The following is a 22,431-nucleotide window of genomic DNA, read 5'->3' on the forward strand; positions in this document are numbered from 1 at the left end:
ACTACATTTCCATAGTTCTCTTGCTGTGCTACCTTAGGAAAGCTTCAAGGACACAATGGCATTTTATAAAGCGCAGCAGCTCATTCAGCATGTGAAGGGCAAAGATATAAGTAATAGCTATGATATTTATTTACACTTTACAACCCTTATTTTTTTGTGCAAAAAAAATCTAAAATATTTAAAATCTACTCTATAAAAGTTGCTCTCCACATCCAGCATATTTAAAAATAGTTTAAATATTATTTTGGATTTAATTTTTTGAAACCTGATAAAACAGCCATCAATTTAACAGCCACAAAATGCGTTGGTTCTAATATACATTTGATTTTCACGCTTTATACATTAAAATATTAAGGAGTTTGACGTGGTTCCTGTTTCCTAGATATGAGCGGTGGGCAGTGTGAGTTGTTTTGCAGTATCTCATCTTATCACCTTTGCTAACACCAATAAGTACAGATTATAGCAGTGTTAGGCTTGTGAAGAATGCATAATGAATTTCTCACAATGAGAAAACCCACAGAGTTAGATTACAGGAAAAGAAGGCAAAATAAAGAATACTGCAATTTTTTTACTATGAATAATGAAACATTTTGGGCCAGATTACTAGTGGAGAGAGGTATTTAATGCTCCCACTCGCACGTTAACTCCACTGGAAGTAAGCTTTTTGCGCACGTTGGTGACGCTTGTGTTACAAGCTGAAAGTAAACTGTTTTCGCTTGCTTGCTAACCCGATGTACGTAAAATGCCAAACATAGAATACAGTGCGTGCGATAACATATTTCACCATAGAAGTAAATGGAGCAAAAAACTACTGACACGCAAACACAAGCGCATATTCTCAAGTGCACTAACCTGGCAGGAAAAAATTAATATTTCACATTTCAATTTTCTTCACATAGCAGAATATGTTCTATTTATTCATGGATACATATTTCTACAGATATCAGTATTTTGGCACAATATATATCCATATGTGTATATATATATATATATATATATATATATACTGTATATATATATATATATATATATATATATACACATGGTTATATATAGGTATATATAGATGTGTATATATGATTATATATTTATAAATACATAGAAATATTTAGCGTTGCAGAATCTGTTGGCGCTCTACAAATAACCGATAATAATAATAATATATTCTGCTATGTGCAGAACATTGGAATGTGAACTATTTTCAATAAATTCACAGTACTACCCTTTTCTTTCCATAAGGCAGGGAGAGTCCACAACTTCATTCCGTACTGTTGGGAAATACAACACCTGGCCACCAGGAGGAGGCAAAGACACCCCAACCAAAGGCTTAAATAACCCTCCCACTTCCCCTATCCCCCCAGTCATTCTTTGCCTTTTAACACTAGAGGAGGATGGCAGAGAAGTGTCAGAAGATTCGGATAGTCCTTAACGGGTATGCTCCCTTCAAAAGAGGACTGGAGTTTCAAGTAATCATATAAACCTCTCAGTGAGAGTATTGATGAAAGTTAGAGTCTGGAGATGCAGGTAAAGTTTTTCTGTGAAGTCATCCAGACTGTCTATTTAACAACTCCTGAGCAATCAGTGTTAACAAATTATACTGCTTGCTTTTCCACACTCAGCTCCCTGTCAGAGCATCCCTACAAGGCTGTCACACTTGAGAGGCTGTATTTGTTCCACAGCACAGATCCTGGAGGGTAAGTCTGTGTTATTTTCATATAGCAGGGATGACTTATATAGGGTCACAGTGTGACTCCTCTATACCTCATAAGGATCGAGGGTTAATATCTCCTCTGTTGGAGTTTATTGGGAACAGTTTGGGGAATTTATATACTGCTTTAACATTTGGTAACAATGTTTTCAGGGCTTATTTAGACTGTGTATTTTTGACTGGAACAGGCAGTTTTCACTTTCACTTTTGTGAGTTGTGCAGCTCCTAATAGCTTTGCACACTTTTTCATAGCAGGGGAGGTCCTTCCTTGTGCACCATGTGATTGGGTGCGGCTTCATTCACTTCCTTACAATCCTGCTGCAGACAGCACTCCTGAGGTGCATTTCTTGATAACTTGTCTGGGTCTAGGAGGTGGTGAGTGCCCCAGCCATTGGTTTTGTTAAGGTGCCTTTCTATATTTAAAAACGTTTATTTTTTAATTGTTTTCTTTCTACTGTGGGATTACATACCTACTATGGAGGACTTTGATAATACGTTAGAAGGTTTCATTCCTTCGGTAGTGATTAATAATACCTGCTTATATTGTGAGGTTGCCATGGTTTGCCCGCCTGCTCAATTTTGTTCCAGTTGCCTGGGTACTGTTTAAAAGTCTAAGAAGGGAGCTAAGTCTGCTATTAACCTTAGCACTATTAGTTCCTCTGAGCCATCAACCTCTCAGGATTCTGTGACCCGAGAGATTACTACCCTGTCTGCCCTAACTGCTTCACATGCAGTTCCCTGTGGCACAGCTATTTATCCATCTTGAGGTGGCCTTTTTCCTTTACAACGCAGTTACAATCGGTGGGATCCATGGTCCTAAGTGCCCTTCCTATCTCTGGGAAACGTAAGAGAAGGGTTAAACACAGTTCTCCTGTTTTAGATTATTCTAATTTCCAATCCGATCTAGCTTGTATGTCCCAGATATACGAGGATAAGTTAACCTCTGTGGCGTCAAAGGGTGCACTTTCAGGGTCGGAGTCTTCTATTACTAAATCTCCTCCAGCAGAGAAACCCTCCTTTAGATTTAAAATTGAACATCTGCGTTTTTTACTGAAGGAGGTCCTGTCTACAGTAGGGGTTCCAGAAGCTAAACTACCTGAGGAACCTAAGATCCCTAAATTAGATAGGGTTTAGGAAGACAGGAAGGCCCCCCAAATTTTCTGGTCCCAGTTCGTATGGCGAACATTATTAGTAATGAATGGGAGAGAACTGGAACATCCTTTTCTCCGTCGGCTACTTTTAAAATATTGTTCCCGGTCCCTGACTCTCAATTAGAGCTGTGGGGCTCCATCCCTAAAGTGGATGGCACCATTTCAACGCTAGCTACGCGTACTACTATCCCTCTCCAGGATAGCTGTTCCTTTAGAGAACTTATTGATAAGAAGTTGGAAACTTTCCTAAGGAGAATGTTCCAACACGCAGGATTTTTATTTCAACCAGCGGCAGTGGTGGCCGCCATCTATTGGTGCGACTCCCTGTCAGAACTTATTGAGGTGGAATCTACCCTCGAGGATATGCTAAGGCTTTAGATTTTGCAGTCCTAGTCCACAGGGCTATCTGGTTAAGACTTGGTCTGCGGATATAACTTCTAAATCCAGAATTCTTTTCTCTTCCTTTCAAGGGGAAGATCTTATTCCAACCAGGTCTGAGCTCCATCATCTCTATGGTTACTGGAAGGAAAGGTGCCTTCCTACCTCAGGATAAGAAAAACAGACCTAAGGAATGGCAGTCCTCTAATTTTCCCTCCTTTCATTTGGACAAATCCCAATGATCTCAATCTTCATCCAAACCCAAGCAACCCAAGAGCACTTGTAAGTCTGCTCAGTCCTGGAACAAGTCCAAACAGACAAAGAATCCCGCCGATTTTACTCAAATGCACAATAAGAGTGCTGACTCTTTCAGATGGTCATGTATAGAAATAATTATGCCACCACATAGGGGAGTTGACAGAGAGAAACTGTTGGCTAAACAAGAGGTTTTCTGGATTTTCAAATTGAAAACTAGATGCCCAGAGGGGCTTAATTCACACTATGACCTGATACATTTTTGGCAATAGTTTCTGGTCTGATACCTTCCATAACTGCGTAAATTTCATATAAATTTTGATATCTTAGAGGTATTCCTATTACTTATCTTATTATTATTTTTCTAATTTATCCCCTTGGAGATATGGTTCTGTTCATTCTTTAACAGGTGTGCACATATACTTACTTTTGGTGCTACTATTATTCTGCAAGTATGTCCTATATACACATTAACTTTTTGTTCACAGATAATGTATTTAACCCCTTTGTAAGATGCCCCTGTTTCTTAGACCATGCCCCTAGTTCATTGATTAATCTTTGATAAAGTATGTATGAACTATTGGTGCCGTATAGAGAGTATTAGATTGTGCAAATATAAATTACTTTTGTGTTCCATTCACTAGGAATAATTGCAAATTCTGTAATTAAAGCTTACTTCATTTTGGGTCTATATACTGTTGCTTTAAAGTGATCACTATATACTTTGTAGGTAATCAAGTGTCAATTAAACTTTTGTCCTATAGGAGTCAGTCTTTTCCTTTCAAAGGCGGCTTTAGAATTTTACTATTATTAGCTTTGATTATGGCTCTAAGCCGTAACACGTCAGCTGTGTATTGCTGACCTCCTGTAAATTTGCTTATGCTTGTGTTTCCTGGCTTTTAATGAAGTCTCAAATACAATATTAAAGATTTTAAACTCCCGTCTGGTACTTAGTTTTGTTTTGTGCTACTTATTACCCTGGACTGACCTTACCAAGTGCAGCACAGCTGGTGAATCTTTTTACCCGAAATTTGCTCCACTGAAGTTGTTGGTAGGAGCCGTCCTGATGCTGGTCCAATCACAGAGAAGCCAGCTCCACACACCCCCAATGACATCAGAATAGGATGCCTACTCATTTGCTCTTTGCAGCTTTAGGGGAGGAGCCGACCAATCATTGGTCCTATTACAGATTAGCTGGCTGGACATACCCCCGGTGACGTCACAAGAGGTTGCGGTCTGGGACGTGAACGGAGAGAGAGGATTCTCACAGCATTTCTGTGGGCACTCAGTGCTGGATAAACAGCAGTTTAGGCCGAGTGAGCCTGCCGAATACAGCACCCTTGATGGGATGTCAAACAACGGTAGTGGGGTAAGCCACTTTCTCTGTTACTCATCTACATTGATTGGATATATTAGACTTTGGACCATTTGTGACCAGTTATACTAAGATTCATTACTCATTGCACTCTAACCTTACGTACACACGTTTTACAAGGGGGACTTTTATGTTGTTTGTAAATACATATATACACATATAAATACATAAATACATATGTACAGACAATCGCATTTACTTTCATTTGTATTAAGAGTGATAAACCCAACTCACGCAAATACCCGTTGATAAACCCATTTTTGCTCACGTGTAACTGTTAATGTGACAAACTGTTTCAGGTCCCTTATAACACAATGAGTTTGTCTTGTTTCAATAACGTTACTAGACTTAACTATGGAAATAAACCTAAAAGACATCTAAGGTTTCAGAAAGGAGGAGATCTGAATGAAAAATATTGTAAATGGTTGTGCTATATGGCAAAAATCAGAATTAAGAACAATTATGTTCAGCATTGCAACATCTATATATTGCCCAGCTGAAAATGTATTTACGTAGATCTTATGATGATATAGGAGTCTGATTGATTGAGATGTTTCACTGTTTAGTCTCTTATTTGTTTTTTAAACCAAGATGATTTTTTTCCGTATTTGTATCCTCCATCTCCACCGTTAGCTGCTCTAGAATGATTTGTTTTATTTGAGCTGAATGATTTGGCCCTGAGAAGGCTGTTTGAACATTATTAGTACAAGAAAGCAGGTGTAAGAGATTTACTTTTAGTTACTGAGGGGTCTTATTCTATAGAAGAACTTAGCACAAGTCTTTGATTCTTGTGCAGCATTGGTCTTTTTCATATATCTTTTGACCTCCGATGTTGTCCTCCCAGGGGCTTCATATGTTGTTATTGACCATAAAATGTAAATAAGGATATTCCGATTGTTCTCAGTAGATAATTTCTAAAGGTCAGCAGATGTCATAAGTGTGATTTTACAGATATCACATTCCTAAAATGCTACTCTCCATAATACTCCTCTGGATAAGAAATCTATATATAATAACCCTCAAGCTGGAAATTGTTACCACCCAAATACAAAAACATTTTAAGCCTTGAAATCCACAAACTAACTGGTCAGTATTAATGACAAACATGGTGATTTTTGTGGGTTTATCAATTACATTACTGGTTCAAGGCTTGTATATTGTTTAATAGTGTGCAATAGTGTGCAATTAACCTGATGCAAACAAAAGAGAGGGTGCGTCTGCAAGAGTCTGCTATACCTATCACACGACAATGCTCATACATTGGGGCCTAGTTATCAACGTGTCTACTTTTCCTGCCTTCGCCGGTTCAATACGCCCGCCTAAGCTCGCCTACCATCGCCGCCGCGGACCTGCAAAATTTCGCCTAAGTTATCAATAAAGCTGTCAAAAAGCCACAAAAAAGTGAGGGGGCGCCCTATTTACATAAACTAAAACAATGTGATAAATATAGACCAATAATGGCTAAGAATAATTTTTCTTGATGTGTCAAGAGTTATAGATAAAAATATAATAGTATAATAAATAAGTGAATATATAAATGATATTAATTAATGGTAATATCAAATGTGGATAAACAATCACAAACTAGTCACAATGGTGAGATCAATACTCAGCGTCTGTATGCATATACATATATATATACACACATACATACACCCATGCAATTAACCACAATAGTAAACAATATGTATCTTAATAGCAAATGTGTAATGAAAATAATAACAATAGATAATTGAAATAAATAACAATGGTTAAATAAATATTATGGTGTATCAAAAAGCCTTAGGTAAAGAGGCAATATAGTTGCATTAAAGTCTCTGGAGAGGAATATAGGCAGCTATCTGTGAAGATCCAGGCCAGGATCCAGGAAACAGCAATCTAAAAAAAGAAAAAACAGAAGCGCCACATGGCCCAATATTGTTTGGTCCAAAATTGTAGATCTTAAGATAGACAAACAGACTCACATTTAGGAGAGCACCTCAGTTAGTGCTAATAGGGGCAGTCTGGGATCTATTCGGTCACCCAGAAGACCAACTTCCAGCACAGGAACTGAACTCTATATGGACAGAGAAGAGACACAAGTGCCTATATGGCCTAGTATTGTCGGTGCAAGTAAATAAAGCCAGATATTAATAGGAGTGGTACTCACAATGTATCAAGCACCTCTTTTGATGCTAAGGGAGCATGGAGGGATCAATATGGTCACCCAACAGACTTATGGCAGGGTATCCAGGAGAGAGATGATGGTTCCCAGGATGGTCAAAGTAATAAATGTCCTCAGATAAGGCAGGTGGAGAAAATTCCAAATAAGAGAGAGCAGCAAGTGTTCAAATTCTAAAACAGGCTTTATTAAAATAAGTTAAAATAACAGGCAACGCGTTTCTCAGCCAATGGCTGTTTCATCAGGCTTCATAAAATGTTTACTGAACACTTGCTAGATATACCTTAAAATCAATTAGGGTGATGATGTACAGATGGTAATGGGAGGGGTTAGCTTAATTGTTCATACCCTCATAACCAATCAGATAATACAAAATGTGATTTGACTTCATAGCCAATCGGATAATACAGAATGTCATAGAGTTATACAATGTACATAAAACATACAACACATATAAAAAAATCATCCACAGCTCACTAGTTTATGTCATTCAAATAAAACCTCATAAGGTCTATACATAATATCATAAACTAAAGTTATAAAGTCAAATTTCCTACCTTGTTAAAATCCAAACTGCACTATGTATTTAAATGGCATACATGAGAGAATAATAGAAGCTGTGATAAAATGTTCATGAGGGAATAGATTAAATGTAATAATATGTTGCAAACTACTTGTCAAGTGCAGCTAAAGTTGAGCACTATCGAGGACGGCGTCCTAAGACGCTTAGTGCGCATGACTGGACACGATGTGTAAACAGTTTAGGTTGCTTAGCAGCTAGTCAAGTTCCTGCGTGTAACCAATAGGCAGATAGATAGGAGGAGATAGAATCAGTCTGTAATCGACTCTAAAGTTTCAATGCTGTATTGATCGTATATCTTATGGGGATGTGTATCACGCAAATCGCAGACCACAATGTTGACAGACTGAATAGAACTTATTCACTGAGGACACACTTCCATGTTGACTGTTAAATCATCTGATTAGTCTTGATTTTTAGCTTTTCTAGACACATTCTCACAATTAGTTGTGCTGATTTATTCCTTTGTAGGTTCATTGGATTACATTTAACAGTTTATTGTTGCTCATTTTTTATGTTTATTAATTAATTTTATATATATCACCTAGAAAATATACTTATCAATATGGTCTTTTATGATTAGTTAGCTGCCATTTGTCCCGCTAGGTGCGATAATTATGATGATGTAGTATTATACCATAGCTTGGAACAATTATTTCCAAGCTATGGTATAATACTACATCATTAATACAATTTCTGACACAATGGACTAGTATCAGAGTAACTTTGAGCTCCCAATAGGAAACACTTTGACACGATTGGCTAGTTGATTTTAGTTATTAGCTCTGGTAGTGCTGCGGCTACGGTGTCAGTTCAATTAGCCTTATTATTATTATTCCTATCATATTCCTATTATTTGGACATAGGAATGATATGATATTATATCCTCTAAAAATCTATAGTCACTATACTCTTGTAGATTATATATCTAATAAAAGAAATTACATACGATTCCTTATCCTATCATCACACAGATTCCTTATCCTATCATCATACAGATGTTGTTTGATTGACTTGAAGGTTATCCTATCATCACTAGATGACTCTCACATCTGATAGGTCTTAGTAAGTCATTTGTTATAGTGACGTTTACCGCGATCTCATCTAGCTACAGACGAATAAGGAGCACACACAGCTACAGCGCCGTTTAAAGACATAAGTATATTACATCGAGCGCTTTTATTATTAAATTGGAAGTGTGTCCTCAGTGAATAAGTTCTATTCAGTCTGTCAACATTGTGGTCTGCGATTTGCGTGATACACATCCCCATAAGATATACGATCAATACAGCATTGAAACTTTAGAGTCGATTACAGACTGATTCTATCTCCTCCTATCTATCTGCCTATTGGTTACACGCAGGAACTTGACTAGCTGCTAAGCAACCTAAACTGTTTACACATCGTGTCCAGTCATGCGCACTAAGCGTCTTAGGACGCCGTCCTCGATAGTGCTCAACTTTAGCTGCACTTGACAAGTAGTTTGCAACATATTATTACATTTAATCTATTCCCTCATGAACATTTTATCACAGCTTCTATTATTCTCTCATGTATGCCATTTAAATACATAGTGCAGTTTGGATTTTAACAAGGTAGGAAATTTGACTTTATAACTTTAGTTTATGATATTATGTATAGACCTTATGAGGTTTTATTTGAATGACATAAACTAGTGAGCTGTGGATGATTTTTTTATATGTGTTGTATGTTTTATGTACATTGTATAACTCTATGACATTCTGTATTATCCGATTGGCTATGAAGTCAAATCACATTTTGTATTATCTGATTGGTTATGAGGGTATGAACAATTAAGCTAACCCCTCCCATTACCATCTGTACATCATCACCCTAATTGATTTTAAGGTATATCTAGCAAGTGTTCAGTAAACATTTTATGAAGCCTGATGAAACAGCCATTGGCTGAGAAACGCGTTGCCTGTTATTTTAACTTATTTTAATAAAGCCTGTTTTAGAATTTGAACACTTGCTGCTCTCTCTTATTTGGAATTTTCTCCACCTGCCTTATCTGAGGACATTTATTACTTTGACCATCCTGGGAACCATCATCTCTCTCCTGGATACCCTGCCATAAGTCTGTTGGGTGACCATATTGATCCCTCCATGCTCCCTTAGCATCAAAAGAGGTGCTTGATACATTGTGAGTACCACTCCTATTAATATCTGGCTTTATTTACTTGCACCGACAATACTAGGCCATATAGGCACTTGTGTCTCTTCTCTGTCCATATAGAGTTCAGTTCCTGTGCTGGAAGTTGGTCTTTTTTTAGATTGCTGTCAAAAAGCCGCGCACCAAGTACGGGGCGATGAGCAGCGGACTGTGAGAGTTATCACTCATCCGATCTTCGGCTTTTTCCCAGCTTTATTGATAAGCTGTCACTAAGCACCCACAATAAACTACACTGTTCTACCCCCTATACCGGCGCCCCCGTAGCCCCCCGCAACTAAAATAAAGTTACTAACCCCTAAACCGCCACTCCTAGACCCCGCTGCAACTCTTATAAATGTATTAACCCCTAAACCGCCGCTCCCGGACACCGCCGCCACCTACATTATACCTAGTAACCCCTATCCTGCCCCCCTATACCGCCGCCCTCTATAATAAAGTTATTAACCCCTATCCTGCTGATCCCGGACCTCGCCGCAACTAAATAAATAGTTTAACTCCTAAACCGCTGCTCCCGGACCCCGCCGCAACCTATATTAAACTTTTTAACCCCTAATCTGCCCCCCTACACCGTCGCCACCTATAATAAATTTATTAACCCCTATCCTGCCCCCCCCTACACCGCCGCCACTGTAATAAAATTATTAACCCCTAAACCTAAGTCTAACACTAACCCTAACACCCCCCTAACTTAAATATTAATTAAGTAAATCTAAATAATATTTCTCTTATTAACTAAATTAATCCTATTTAAAACTAAATACTTACCTTTAAAATAAACCCTAATATAGCTACAATATAAATAATAATTATATTGTAGCTATCTTAGGATTTATTTTTATTTTACAGGCATCTTTCAATTTATTTTAACTAGGTACAATAGCTATTAAATAGTTATTAACTATTTAATAGCTACCTATTAAAATAAAGAGAAATTAACCTGTAAAATAAAAACTAACCTAAGTTACAATTACACCTAACACTACACTATACTTAAATAAATTATTTCTATTTAAAACTAAATACTTACCTGTAAAATAAACCCTAAGATCGCTACAATATAATTAATAATTACATTGTAGATATTTTAGGATTTATATTTATTTTACAGGTAACTTGGTATTTATTTTAGCTAGTTAGAATAGTTATAAAATAGTTATTAACTATTTAATAACTACCTAGCTAAAATAAATACCAAATTACCTGTAAAATAAATCCTAACCTAAGTTACAATTAAACCTAACACTACACTATCATTAAATTAATTAAATAAATTACCTACAAATAACTACAATTAAATACAATTAAATAAACTAACTAAATTACAAAAAAAAAAAGCTAAGTTGCAAAAACTAAAAAAAATAAGTTACAAACATTTCAAAAATATTACAACAATTTTAAGCTACTTACACCTAATCTAAGCCCCCTAATAAAATAACAAACCCCCCCAAAATAAAAAAATCCCTACCCTATTCTAAATTAAAAAGTTTAAAGCTCTTTTACCTTACCAGCCCTTAAAAGTGCCTTTTGCGGGTCATGCCCCAAAGAATTCAGCTCTTTTGCCTGTAAAAGAAAAATACAACCCCCCCAACATTAAAACCCACCACCCACATACCCCTAATCTAACCCAAACCCCCCTTAAAAAAACCTAACACTACCCCCCTGAAGATCATCCTACCTTGAGTCATCTTCACTCAGCCGAGCCACCGATGGAACCGAAGAGGAGATCCGGAGCGGAAGAAGTCATCATCCAAGCGGCGCTGAAGAAATCTTCCATCCGGGCGATGTCATCTTCCAAGCGGCTTCTTCAATCTTCATCCATCCAGAGCGGAGCCATCTTCAGACGAGCCGACGCGGAACTATCCTCTTCTTCCCGACGACTACCGACAAATGGATATTCCTTTAAGGGACGTCATCCAAGATGGCGTCCCTTCAATTCCGATTGGCTGATAGGATTCCGATCAGCCAATAGAATGCGAGCTCAATCTGATTGGCTGATTGGATCAACCAATCGGATTGAACTTCAATCTGATTGGCTGATTCAATCAGCCAATCAGATTTTTCCTACCTTAATTCCGCCAATCGGAATTGAAGGGACGCCATCTTGGATGACGTCCCTTAAAGGAATATCCATTCGTCGGTAGTCATCGGGAAGAAGAGGATGGCTCCGCGTCGGCTCGTCTGAAGATGGCTCCGCTCCGGATGGATGAAGATTGAAGACGCCGCTTGAAAGATGACATCACCCGGATGGAAGACTTCTTCAGCGCCGCCTGGATGATGACTTCTGCCGCTCCGGATCTCCTCTTCGGTTCCATCAGTGGCTCGGCTGAGTGAAGACGACTCAAGGTAGGATGATCTTCAGGGGGTAGTGTTAGGTTTTTTAAGGGGGGTTTGGGTTAGATTAGGGGTATGTGGGTGGTGGGTTTTAATGTTGGGGGGGTTGTATTTTTCTTTTACAGGCAAAAGAGCTGAATTCTTTGGGGCATGCCCTGCAAAAGGCCCTTTTAAGGGCTGGTAAGGTAAAAGAGCTTTGCACTTTTTAATTTAGAATAGGGTAGGGAATTTTTTTATTTTGGGGGGGTTTGTTATTTTATTAGGGGGCTTAGATTAGGTGTAAGTAGCTTAAAATTGTTGTAATATTTTTGAAATGTTTGTAACTTATTTTTTTTATTTTTTGTAACTTAGCTTTTTTATTTTTTGTAATTTAGTTAGTTTATTTAATTGTATTTAATTGTAGTTATTTGTAGGTAATTTATTTAATTAATTTAATGATAGTGTAGTGTTAGGTTTAATTGTAACTTTGGTTAGGATTTATTTTACAGGTAATTTGGTATTTCTTTTAGCTAGGTAGTTATTAAATAGTTAATAACTATTTAATAACTTTTCTAACTAGCTAAAATAAATACCAAGTTACCTGTAAAATAAATATAAATCCTAAAATAGCTACAATGTAATTATTAATTATATTGTAGCTATCTTAGGGTTTATTTTACAGGTAAGTATTTAGTTTTAAATAGGAATAATTTATTAAAGTATAGTGTAGTGTTAGGTGTAATTGTAACTTAGGTTAGTTTTTATTTTACAGGTTAATTTCTCTTTATTTTAGCTAGGTAGCTATTAAATAGTTAATAACTATTTAATAGCTATTGTACCTAGTTAAAATAAATTGAAAGATGCCTGTAAAATAAAAATAAATCCTAAAATAGCTACAATATAATTATTATTTATATTGTAGCTATATTAGGGTTTATTTTAAAGGTAAGTATTTAGTTTTATATAGGATTAATTTATTTAATAAGATAAATATTATTTAGATTTATTTAATTAATATTTAAGTTAGGGGGGTGTTAGGGTTAGGGCTAGACTTAGGTTTAGGGGTTAATAATTTTATTACAGTGGCGGCGGTGTAGTGGGGGGCAGGATAGGGGTTAATACATTTATTATAGGTGGTGACGGTATAGGGGGGCAGGATAGGGGTTAATATGTATCATGTAGGTGGCGGCGGGGTCTGGCAGCGGGCGGTTTAGGTGTTAATACATATATTATAGTTGCGGCGGGGACCGGGGGCGGCGGTTTAGGGGTTAACATATTTATTATAGCTTGCGGTGGGCTCCGGGAGCGGCGGTTTAGGGGTTAATCAGTTTATTATAGTGGTGGTGGGCTCCGGGAGCGGCGGTTTAGGATGTAATACATTTATTTAGTTGCGGCGGTGTAGGGGGGGACAGATTAGGGGTGTTTAGCCTCGGGGTACATGTTAGGGTGTTAGGTGTAGACAGCTCCCATAGGAATCAATGGGATGTCGGGCAGCAGCGAACATGAACTTTCGCTATGGTCAGACTCCCGTTGAATCCTATGGGATCCGCTGCCTCCAGGGCGGCGGATTGAAAACCAGGTACGCTGGGCCAGAAAAGTGCCGAGCGTACCTGCTAGTTTTTTGATAACTAGCAAAAGTAGTCAGATTGTGCCACACTTGTGTGCGGAACATCTGGAGTGACATAAGAATTAATCTGTGTCGGACTTTGCCCGGCGGATTGAAGCTTACGTCACTAAATTCTACTTTTGCCGGTATCTAGGGCTTGATAACTAAGCCGAATCAGCCTCGCCACAAATACGCTGCGGAATTCCAGCGTATTTGAGGTTGACGGCTTGATAACTAGGCCCCATTATGTCTTATTAAAAACTATTTAACAATTTTATTTAAAATCTAAGCAACCTAAAATGTGTCAAAAAATAACAATATATAAATAACAAAATATCAATGAACCACCGGTGGTATTGCAATAAACGTTTAAAATCTGATACTTCTACATAAAATATAAGATACTCTTTGTTTAAAAAGCTAACATTCAACAATATATAAAAGTGCAATAGGCTTTACTTACACCTAGATTACGAGTTTTGCGCTATACAGGGTGCAAAACGAACGCAACAAAAGTTGCGTTATTTCATCCTCCATAGCACTGCCATTACAAGTTTCTGAAAAGCCTCCTTGTGCATGCGATATGGTGGCGATAAGCTCCATACCGCACAAAAGCCAAGGACTGCTTTGATGTGCTTTTGCACGCTTTACCCCATAGACATCAATGGGGAGAGAGTGTTAGAAAAAAATCTAACACCAGAAGTGCGGAATGGCGATCGCCGTAACGCAACCCCATTGATGTCTATGTGGATTAAAAAGTTACATTTAAAACACCCTAACATTAACCCGAGTCTAAACTCCCCTAATCCGCCGCCACCTAAATAAAATTATTAACCCTTAATCTGCTGCTCCCGACATCACCACCACTATAATAAAGTTATTAACCCCTATTTCCCCGCACCACAACATCGCCAACACTATAATTGTTTTTTCGGATCCATTCGTTTTGTTGGGTCCATTCTTTAGTCATATGCATTATTCTATTCTGAAGTTTAGAATAGACTAATGCATATGAATAAAGAATGGATCTGAAAAAACGAAAGGATCCGAAAAAACGATTTAACTTAACATAACTAATATGCCGGCGATTGCCCAAACAAAATTATCTAAAACCGCCACCCCACCCACAACACCGACACTAAATAAAGCTATTAACCCCTAAACCGCTGTCCCCCCACATTGCCAACACTACCTAAACCTATTAACCCTTAAACCGCCACCCCAACATTGCCGACACTAACTAAACATATTAACCCCTAAACCGCCATTCTCTGACATCGCCAACACTAACTAAAACTATTAACCCCTAAACCGCCGTTCACAAACATCGCCAACACTAACTAAACCTATTAACCCCTAAACCGCAATTCCCGTCATCGCCGACACTAACAAAACCTATTAACCCCTAAACCGCAGTTCCCCGACACTAAACCTATTAACCCCTAAACCACCGTTCCCAAACATCGCTAACACTAACTAAACCTATTAACCCCTAAACCGCCGGCCCCCACATCGCAACAACCTAAATTAAACTATTAACCCTTAAATCTAACACCCCCTAACTTAAACATAATTAAAATAGACCTAAATTAAAGTTACAATTATTAACTAACTTCATATTTAAATATAAATACAAACTTACCTGTGATATAAAAATAAAACCTAAGCTAGCTACAATATAACAATTTACTAACTACCAAGTTAAAATAAATACAAACTTACCAGTGAAATAAAAAAAATACCTAAGCTTAGACTAATAAAACCTTACAATGCTAAAAAAATAATACAAAACTTAACATTACTAAAAATAAAAAAACTAAGATTACTAAAAAATTAAAACTACAATTCCAAAAAATAGTAAACACAAAAAATAACAAACAAAATTATCCAAAAAAATAAAAATGATTACTATTCTAATACCCCGTTTAAAAAAAAAAAAAAAAAACACCCCAGGATAAAAAATACTTAATCTATAATAAACTACTAAGGGCCTTTAAAAGAGCCTTTTGTAGGGCATTGCCTAAAGTAAATAGCTCTTTTGCAAAAAAATTAAAACAAACACCCCCTAACATTACAAACCCCCAAAATAAAAATAAACCTAATCTACCTATTATCCCAAAAAGGCATTCAGTTCTTTTTCAGCCCTTTAAAAATGCCTAATCTAAAAAAAAAACACCCCACAATTTAAAAAAATCCCATTTCAAAAAATAATAAACAAAATTTTTCTAAATATTAAAAATTATTCCTATTCTATTACCCTATTTTCTAAAAAAAAAACACCCTAAAATAAAAAACCCTAATCTATAATAAACTACCAATAGCCCTTAAAAGGCCTTTTGTAGGGCACTGTCCTAAAGTTAACATCTCTTTTGCTAAAAATTACATCAAACACCCACTAACATTACAAACTCCCACCCCCAAACCCACAAAAAATACCCCCCTCTTTTTCAGCCCATTAAAATAAAAAAAAGCCCTAATCTTTAAAAAAAAAAAAAAAACACCCAAAAAACAAACAAACAACACTAACCCCAAAATCGGTACTCACAGTTGCTGAAGTCCAGCGGAAGATCTTCATCCCAGCGGTGAAGCATCTTCATCCAGGTGGCTCCATCTTCATCCATCATGGGACTGGCATCTTCTTCATCCCTGCGGAGGCAGAGCAGTTGATATGTGTGAAGGCAAAGGTCCAGACGGAGGTCCATCGGTCTGACGTGGATGTCCTCTTTATGCGATCGTCCGCCGCACACTGAGGATTCAATGCAAGGTACCCCTTTTATAGTGGGGTACCGTTGCATTCCTATTAGTTAAAAAATTCAAATCAGCCAATAGGAATGAGAACTGCTTAAATCATATTGGCGGATTTAAACTGCCAATAGGATGTAAGCAGCTCTCATTCCTATTGACTGATTCAAATCAGCCAATAGGAATGAGAGATGCTTAAATCCTATTGACTACTTAAATCAGCCAATAGGATTTAGGCAGCTCTTATTTCTATTGGCTCATTTTAATTTGTAAGCCTACTACCAATAGCCCTTAAAAGGCCTTTTGTAGGGCACTGTCCTAAAGTTAACATCTCTTTTGCTAAAAATTACATCAAACACCCACTAACATTACAAACTCCCACCCCCAAACCCACAAAAAATACCCCCCTCTTTTTCAGCCCATTAAAATAAAAAAAGCCCTAATCTTTAAAAAAAAAAAACACCCAAAAAACAAACAAACATCACTAACCCCAAAATCGGTACTCACAGTTGCTGAAGTCCAGCGGAAGATCTTCATCCCAGCGGCGAAGCATCTTCATCCAGGTGGCTCCATCTTCATCCATCATGGGACTGGCATCTTCTTCATCCCTGCGGAGGCAGAGCGGTTGATATGTGTGAAGGCAAAGGTCCAGACGGAGGTCCATCGGTCTGACGTGGATGTCCTCTTTATGCGATCGTCCGCCGCACACTGAGGATTCAATGCAAGGTACCCCTTTTATAGTGGGGTACCATTGCATTCCTATTAGTTAAAAAATTCAAATCAGCCAATAGGAATGAGAGCTGCTTAAATCATATTGGCGGATTTAAACTGCCAATAGGATGTAAGCAGCTCTCATTCATATTGACTGATTCAAATCAGCCAATAGGAATGAGAGATGCTTAAATCCTATTGACTACTTAAATCAGCCAATAGGATTTAGGCAGCTCTTATTTCTATTGGCTCATTTTAATTTGTAAGCCTACTACCAATAGCCCTTAAAAGGCCTTTTGTAGGGCACTGTCCTAAAGTTAACATCTCTTTTGCTAAAAATTACATCAAACACCCACTAACATTACAAACTCCCACCCCCAAACCCACAAAAAATACCCCCCTCTTTTTCAGCCCATTAAAATAAAAAAAGCCCTAATCTTTAAAAAAAAAAAAACACCCCAAAAAAAAAAAAACAACACTAACCCCAAAATCGGTACTCACAGTTGCTGAAGTCCAGCGGAAGATCTTCATCCCAGCGGCGAAGCATCTTCATCCAGGTGGCTCCATCTTCATCCATCATGGGACTGGCATCTTCTTCATCCCTGCGGAGGCAGAGCGGTTGATATGTGTGAAGGCAAAGGTCCAGACGGAGGTCCATCGGTCTGACGTGGATGTCCTCTTTATGCGATCGTCCGCCGCACACTGAGGATTCAATGCAAGGTACCCCTTTTATAGTGGGGTACCGTTGCATTCCTATTAGTTAAAAAATTCAAATCAGCCAATAGGAATGAGAGCTGCTTAAATCATATTGGCGGATTTAAACTGCCAATAGGATGTAAGCAGCTCTCATTCCTATTGACTGATTCAAATCAGCCAATAGGAATGAGAGATGCTTAAATCCTATTGACTACTTAAATCAGCCAATAGGATTTAGGCAGCTCTTATTTCTATTGGCTCATTTTAATTTGTAAGCCAATAGGAATGCAACGGTATCCCAATATAAAACCTTGCATTGAATCCACAGTGCGCGGCGGACTATAGTATGAAGAAGACCTCCATGACGGACCGATGGACCTCCGCCTAGACCTCCGCCTGGACCTCCACCTCCGCGCATCCACTGACTGCTCCGCCTCCACTAGGATGAAGATAGAAGATGCCGGTCCCACGATGGATACAGATGGAGCTGCCTGGATGAAGATGCTTTGACATTGGGATGAAGATCTTTCGCCGGACTTCAGCAAATATAAGTACCAATTTTGGGGTTAGTGTAAGGTATTTTTTTAGGGGTGTTTGTATTTTTTAGATTAGGGCTTTTTTTATTTTAATTGGCAGATAAAAAGCTGAATGCCCTTTTAAGGGCAGTAAAAGAGCTGAATGCCGTTTAAGCGCAATGCCCAAACAAATGCCCTTTTAAGGGCAATGGGTAGATTTTTATTTTTTTATTGTTTTTTGGGTTTGGAGGAGTGGGGGTTTATAATGTTAGGGGGGTTTATTTTTATTTGTTTGCAAAAGAGCTGTTAACTTTAGGGCAATGCCTTACAAAAGGCCCTTTTAAGGGGTATTGGTAGTTTATTATAGATTAGGGATTTTTTATTTTGGGTTTTTTTTAAAAAAAAAAAAAAAACAGGGTATTATCCAAGATAATACAAATTATTCCTTTTCTAATTCCATTTGTTATTTTTTGTAATGGTAGTTTTTTGGTTTTTTTTTGTAATTGTCATTTTTATTTTCTAGTAATCTTAGGTTTTTTATTTTTAGTAATGTTAGGTTTTATTATTTTTAGTAATGTTAGGTTTTATTAGTTTAAGCTTAGGTTTTATTTTTATTTCACAGGTAAGTTTGTATTTATTTTAACTAGGTGGTTAGTAAATAGTTATATTGTAGCTAGCTTAGGTTCTATTTTTATTTCACAGGAAAGTTTATATTTATTTTTAAATAGGTAGTTAGTTAATAATTGTAACTTTAATTTAGGTCTATTTTAATTATGTTAAAGTCAGGGGGTGTTAGGTTTAGGGGTTAATATAGTTTAATTTAGGTTGTTGCGATGTGGGGGTGGCAGTTTAGGGGTTAATAGGTTTAGTTAGTGCTGACAATGTTTGGAAATGGCGGATTAGGGGTTAATAGGTTAAGTTAGTGTTTTAGTTAGTTTTGGCAAAGTCGGAGAACTGCGGTTTAGGGGTTAATAGGTTTCATAGTTTAAAAGGTTTAGTTAGTGTCAGCGATGTCGGGGAATGGCGGTTTAGGGGTTAATTGCTTTATTTAGTAATTTAATTAGTGTCAGTGATGTCAAGGAACTGCGGTTTAGATTAGAACAATGAAAATTTCCGAATATGAATAAAGAATGGATCCAAAAATTCGGAAACTGATTCATTAATTTTTTGGAATTTTGGGGGATTTTAGTTATGGTGGCGATTGGGAAATTCGCATTCATTCGAATCTCTGAATTGTCCAAAATTCATCCAAAAATTTGGGATAATCCTTTTTTGTAGGGGGAGCTAAGCTATTCATTAGGGTCCATTCACTATATGCTATTAACCTGATGTTTAGACATATGTGTATTTTTAGGTAGTTGAACAAGGGGCATTATCAGTATAATGGGCATGTGTGCTTGTTTTATTGACCAGGCAGTGTTGGTATCAGTTTAGTGACATTGCTTCCTAGCATTATTCAGTATGGAAGTCAGTATCTCTGTGTGTTTTGCCCATGCACAAAAACCAATGTTTCATTAGAAAACTTTTTGGAGTGTTTGGTAAATATTTGAAAAGTGTTGTCTGGGGTTTATTAAGTCCTTTTAGTTGAAGAATTAGATAGCGCTTTAAATATATTATTCATTATTGAGAATTTGTATTACGATCAGCCAAACGGGAATGGCACATGTTATGTATAACAGATACAACACACCTGAATAGCTGCAGTTTTTATCATAAAGGGACAGTCTAGTCCAAAACAAAACATGTTTGCAATTTACTTATATCACCAATTTTGCAAAATGGGGAATGGGTAATAAAGTGATTATCTTTTAAAACAATACATATTCTGGTGTAGACTGTCCCTTTAATGTATTTTTGGGCCATATAAAATTAGAAGGCAGGTATTTCCTATAACTGTCTCCAATGAACGCTGACAGCATATTTTATAATAAATGTGGATTTTATAACTCTCCTCGTTTGGGTAACGAGACATAGTAGAGCTCCCATTTTTCTAAAGGAAATATTTCCAGGATTCCCTTGAGAAAGCCGTCAGTAATACAGAGAAACATACGTAGGGAGCGCTACTACGTCACAAGGAGGGAACTTAGATCCTAGTGACTGGTTTTTAAAATTGTTATTTCGAGCTCTTAATAAACTTTTAAATAAAGTTTTAATTAATATGTATTAGACTAAATTGCGCCTACACTGTTTTCCTGGAACTTGTTGTTTTTGGTTATTTTATGCATTTGTTATACAATATTTTTTATTATTGTGAACTTATTGCACATTTTTTATTATTATTATTATTATTATTATTATTATTATTATTATTATTATTATCATTATTATTTCAACAGAAATGTCCCTTTTTAAAAAAAAAAAAAAAAAAGTTGCTAGACCCTTTCCTTTTGGAAAGTTAGCATCTGGTAGTTATAAGTTAGCATCTGGTAGTTATAAGAAAAATGGCCATTAAAGTCTGAAGATTTTTGCTGTTAACTACCAATTATTAAATGTACAAATAGAGTGTTTTATATCAGATTTTATTTTACAAAATGGCAGGACACCATTACATACTTGATATTCTTGATATTAAAAAAACTCATAGCCTATTGACCATAATATGTTAAGTGATCTCTGCTCACTTCTTTCTAAAGCATTATATTGTCTTCATTGTAGGTAAGAGCAGAACTCCGAAAACAATGGGACCTCTTTCAGTTACATTATGTTCCATGTCAAAATTTCTTCAGCAACAAAGTGAAGTATCAAACTAAAAGTTCAAAGCAGCAAAAAAGCAAACTCTTTGCAGGCAATGGACTTTACCAAGAAGTTAAGCGTCCCAGCAGTGTCCAATTGCTACAAGTGACTGTCAATGTGACAGCGGACTTGAGTCCACAGCCCAATGTCCCAGTTCAGTATTTTGCCAGAGGAAGTGTGTCAGAAAGTAGCGATGGAGGTTTAACCTTGGGTGAGACAATAGAGGAGACACTTGAAAGCGAAATTTAATTGTTTACTGTGAAAATACAGCTCAAAGGTTATCAAAAGGCATTATTGTAAGGAGAAGAACAGATATTGTAAGGAGAATGTGATATAAACAAAATATAGATGACAATTAATACTATTTATCATGTATCCAAGAAGAAAAAATGAGTTGTGTCATGGGTTTTGATTTTGAGCTAAGACTTTAAAACAAAAAAAAAGTAATAATAGTAAGGCCTTAGTAAATTTCAACATTGTCTTTATATTTTGTTTGTCATTTTGTATAATAATTGAAAAATGTAAACTTTTTTTAAGCTTTAAATTTTTGTAGACTTTTTTTTTTTTGTCTTTATGTGGACATAGGAAACTTTCACACTCCTTGGATGATATATCAAGACCATAATACTGCACATAACAACAAATCTCTGTTTTAGCTGGGATAAGGTAAATATTTATCGGAAAATATTTGGAAATGTAACTTGCTTTTAAAAACACGATTCAAAAAACTTTTCAAAAAGAAGAAGATGCCTACCAAGACTTGCAGGTCTCAATCAGCGGCCTGGAATAATGAGACAATAAACTGGCTGATGTAGTAACATAACTGGGCACTAAGGGGAATAAGGATCTGGGTGGTGGGATCTGAATACTTCTGGAGTGGCCTTGGGTTTGGACAATTTTTTGGGAACTTACATTACAAGAAACCAGGACAAAGAAAGAGGAAAAAGTTATACTGAGCTAGAAATACATATTTGGCACAACTCACAGGATCAATGTCGACTCTGGAATTTTGGTGCTTATAAAAATGAAAGCGATATAATGCATAAAAAGGTGGCAACTTTTTCCATCCAGTAAACATTTAGATTGTTATTCATCTTGAAGTTATACACCACTGCCTCATTGCTAACTGAATATTATTTAAGCCAATAAGGAGTTAGTGTCTTATACAACTATTTCAACCATCTTTTTTAAAACCATTTTTTTTTAAATATCTTCAGAAGTTAGTCAATTTTACATAGAAGACCAAGTTTTAGTTAAGAATTCCTGAAAAGTCTTCTTTCATTATCAAAATCATTTACAGCAATATACGGTTAAGG

The 22,431-nt window shown here is 36.7% G+C and overlaps 1 protein-coding gene across 1 annotated transcript in view; it reads left to right on the top strand.

Moving 5' to 3' along the window:
• GLP2R (glucagon like peptide 2 receptor) overlaps window positions 1-21,410 on the top strand; it is a 382,306-nt gene extending 360,896 nt beyond the window's left edge. Inside the window, exon 13 of the mRNA XM_053708546.1 lies at window positions 21,038-21,410. Within this exon, the coding sequence (XP_053564521.1) occupies window positions 21,038-21,364 (327 nt within the window). The 3' untranslated portion in view covers window positions 21,365-21,410. The remainder of the gene's footprint in view (window positions 1-21,037) is intronic.
• Window positions 21,411-22,431: the final 1,021 nt, after the last annotated feature.

The sequence above is a fragment of the Bombina bombina genome, chromosome 1, assembly GCF_027579735.1.
Source record: "Bombina bombina isolate aBomBom1 chromosome 1, aBomBom1.pri, whole genome shotgun sequence".
NCBI classification, from domain to species: Eukaryota; Metazoa; Chordata; class Amphibia; order Anura; family Bombinatoridae; genus Bombina; species Bombina bombina.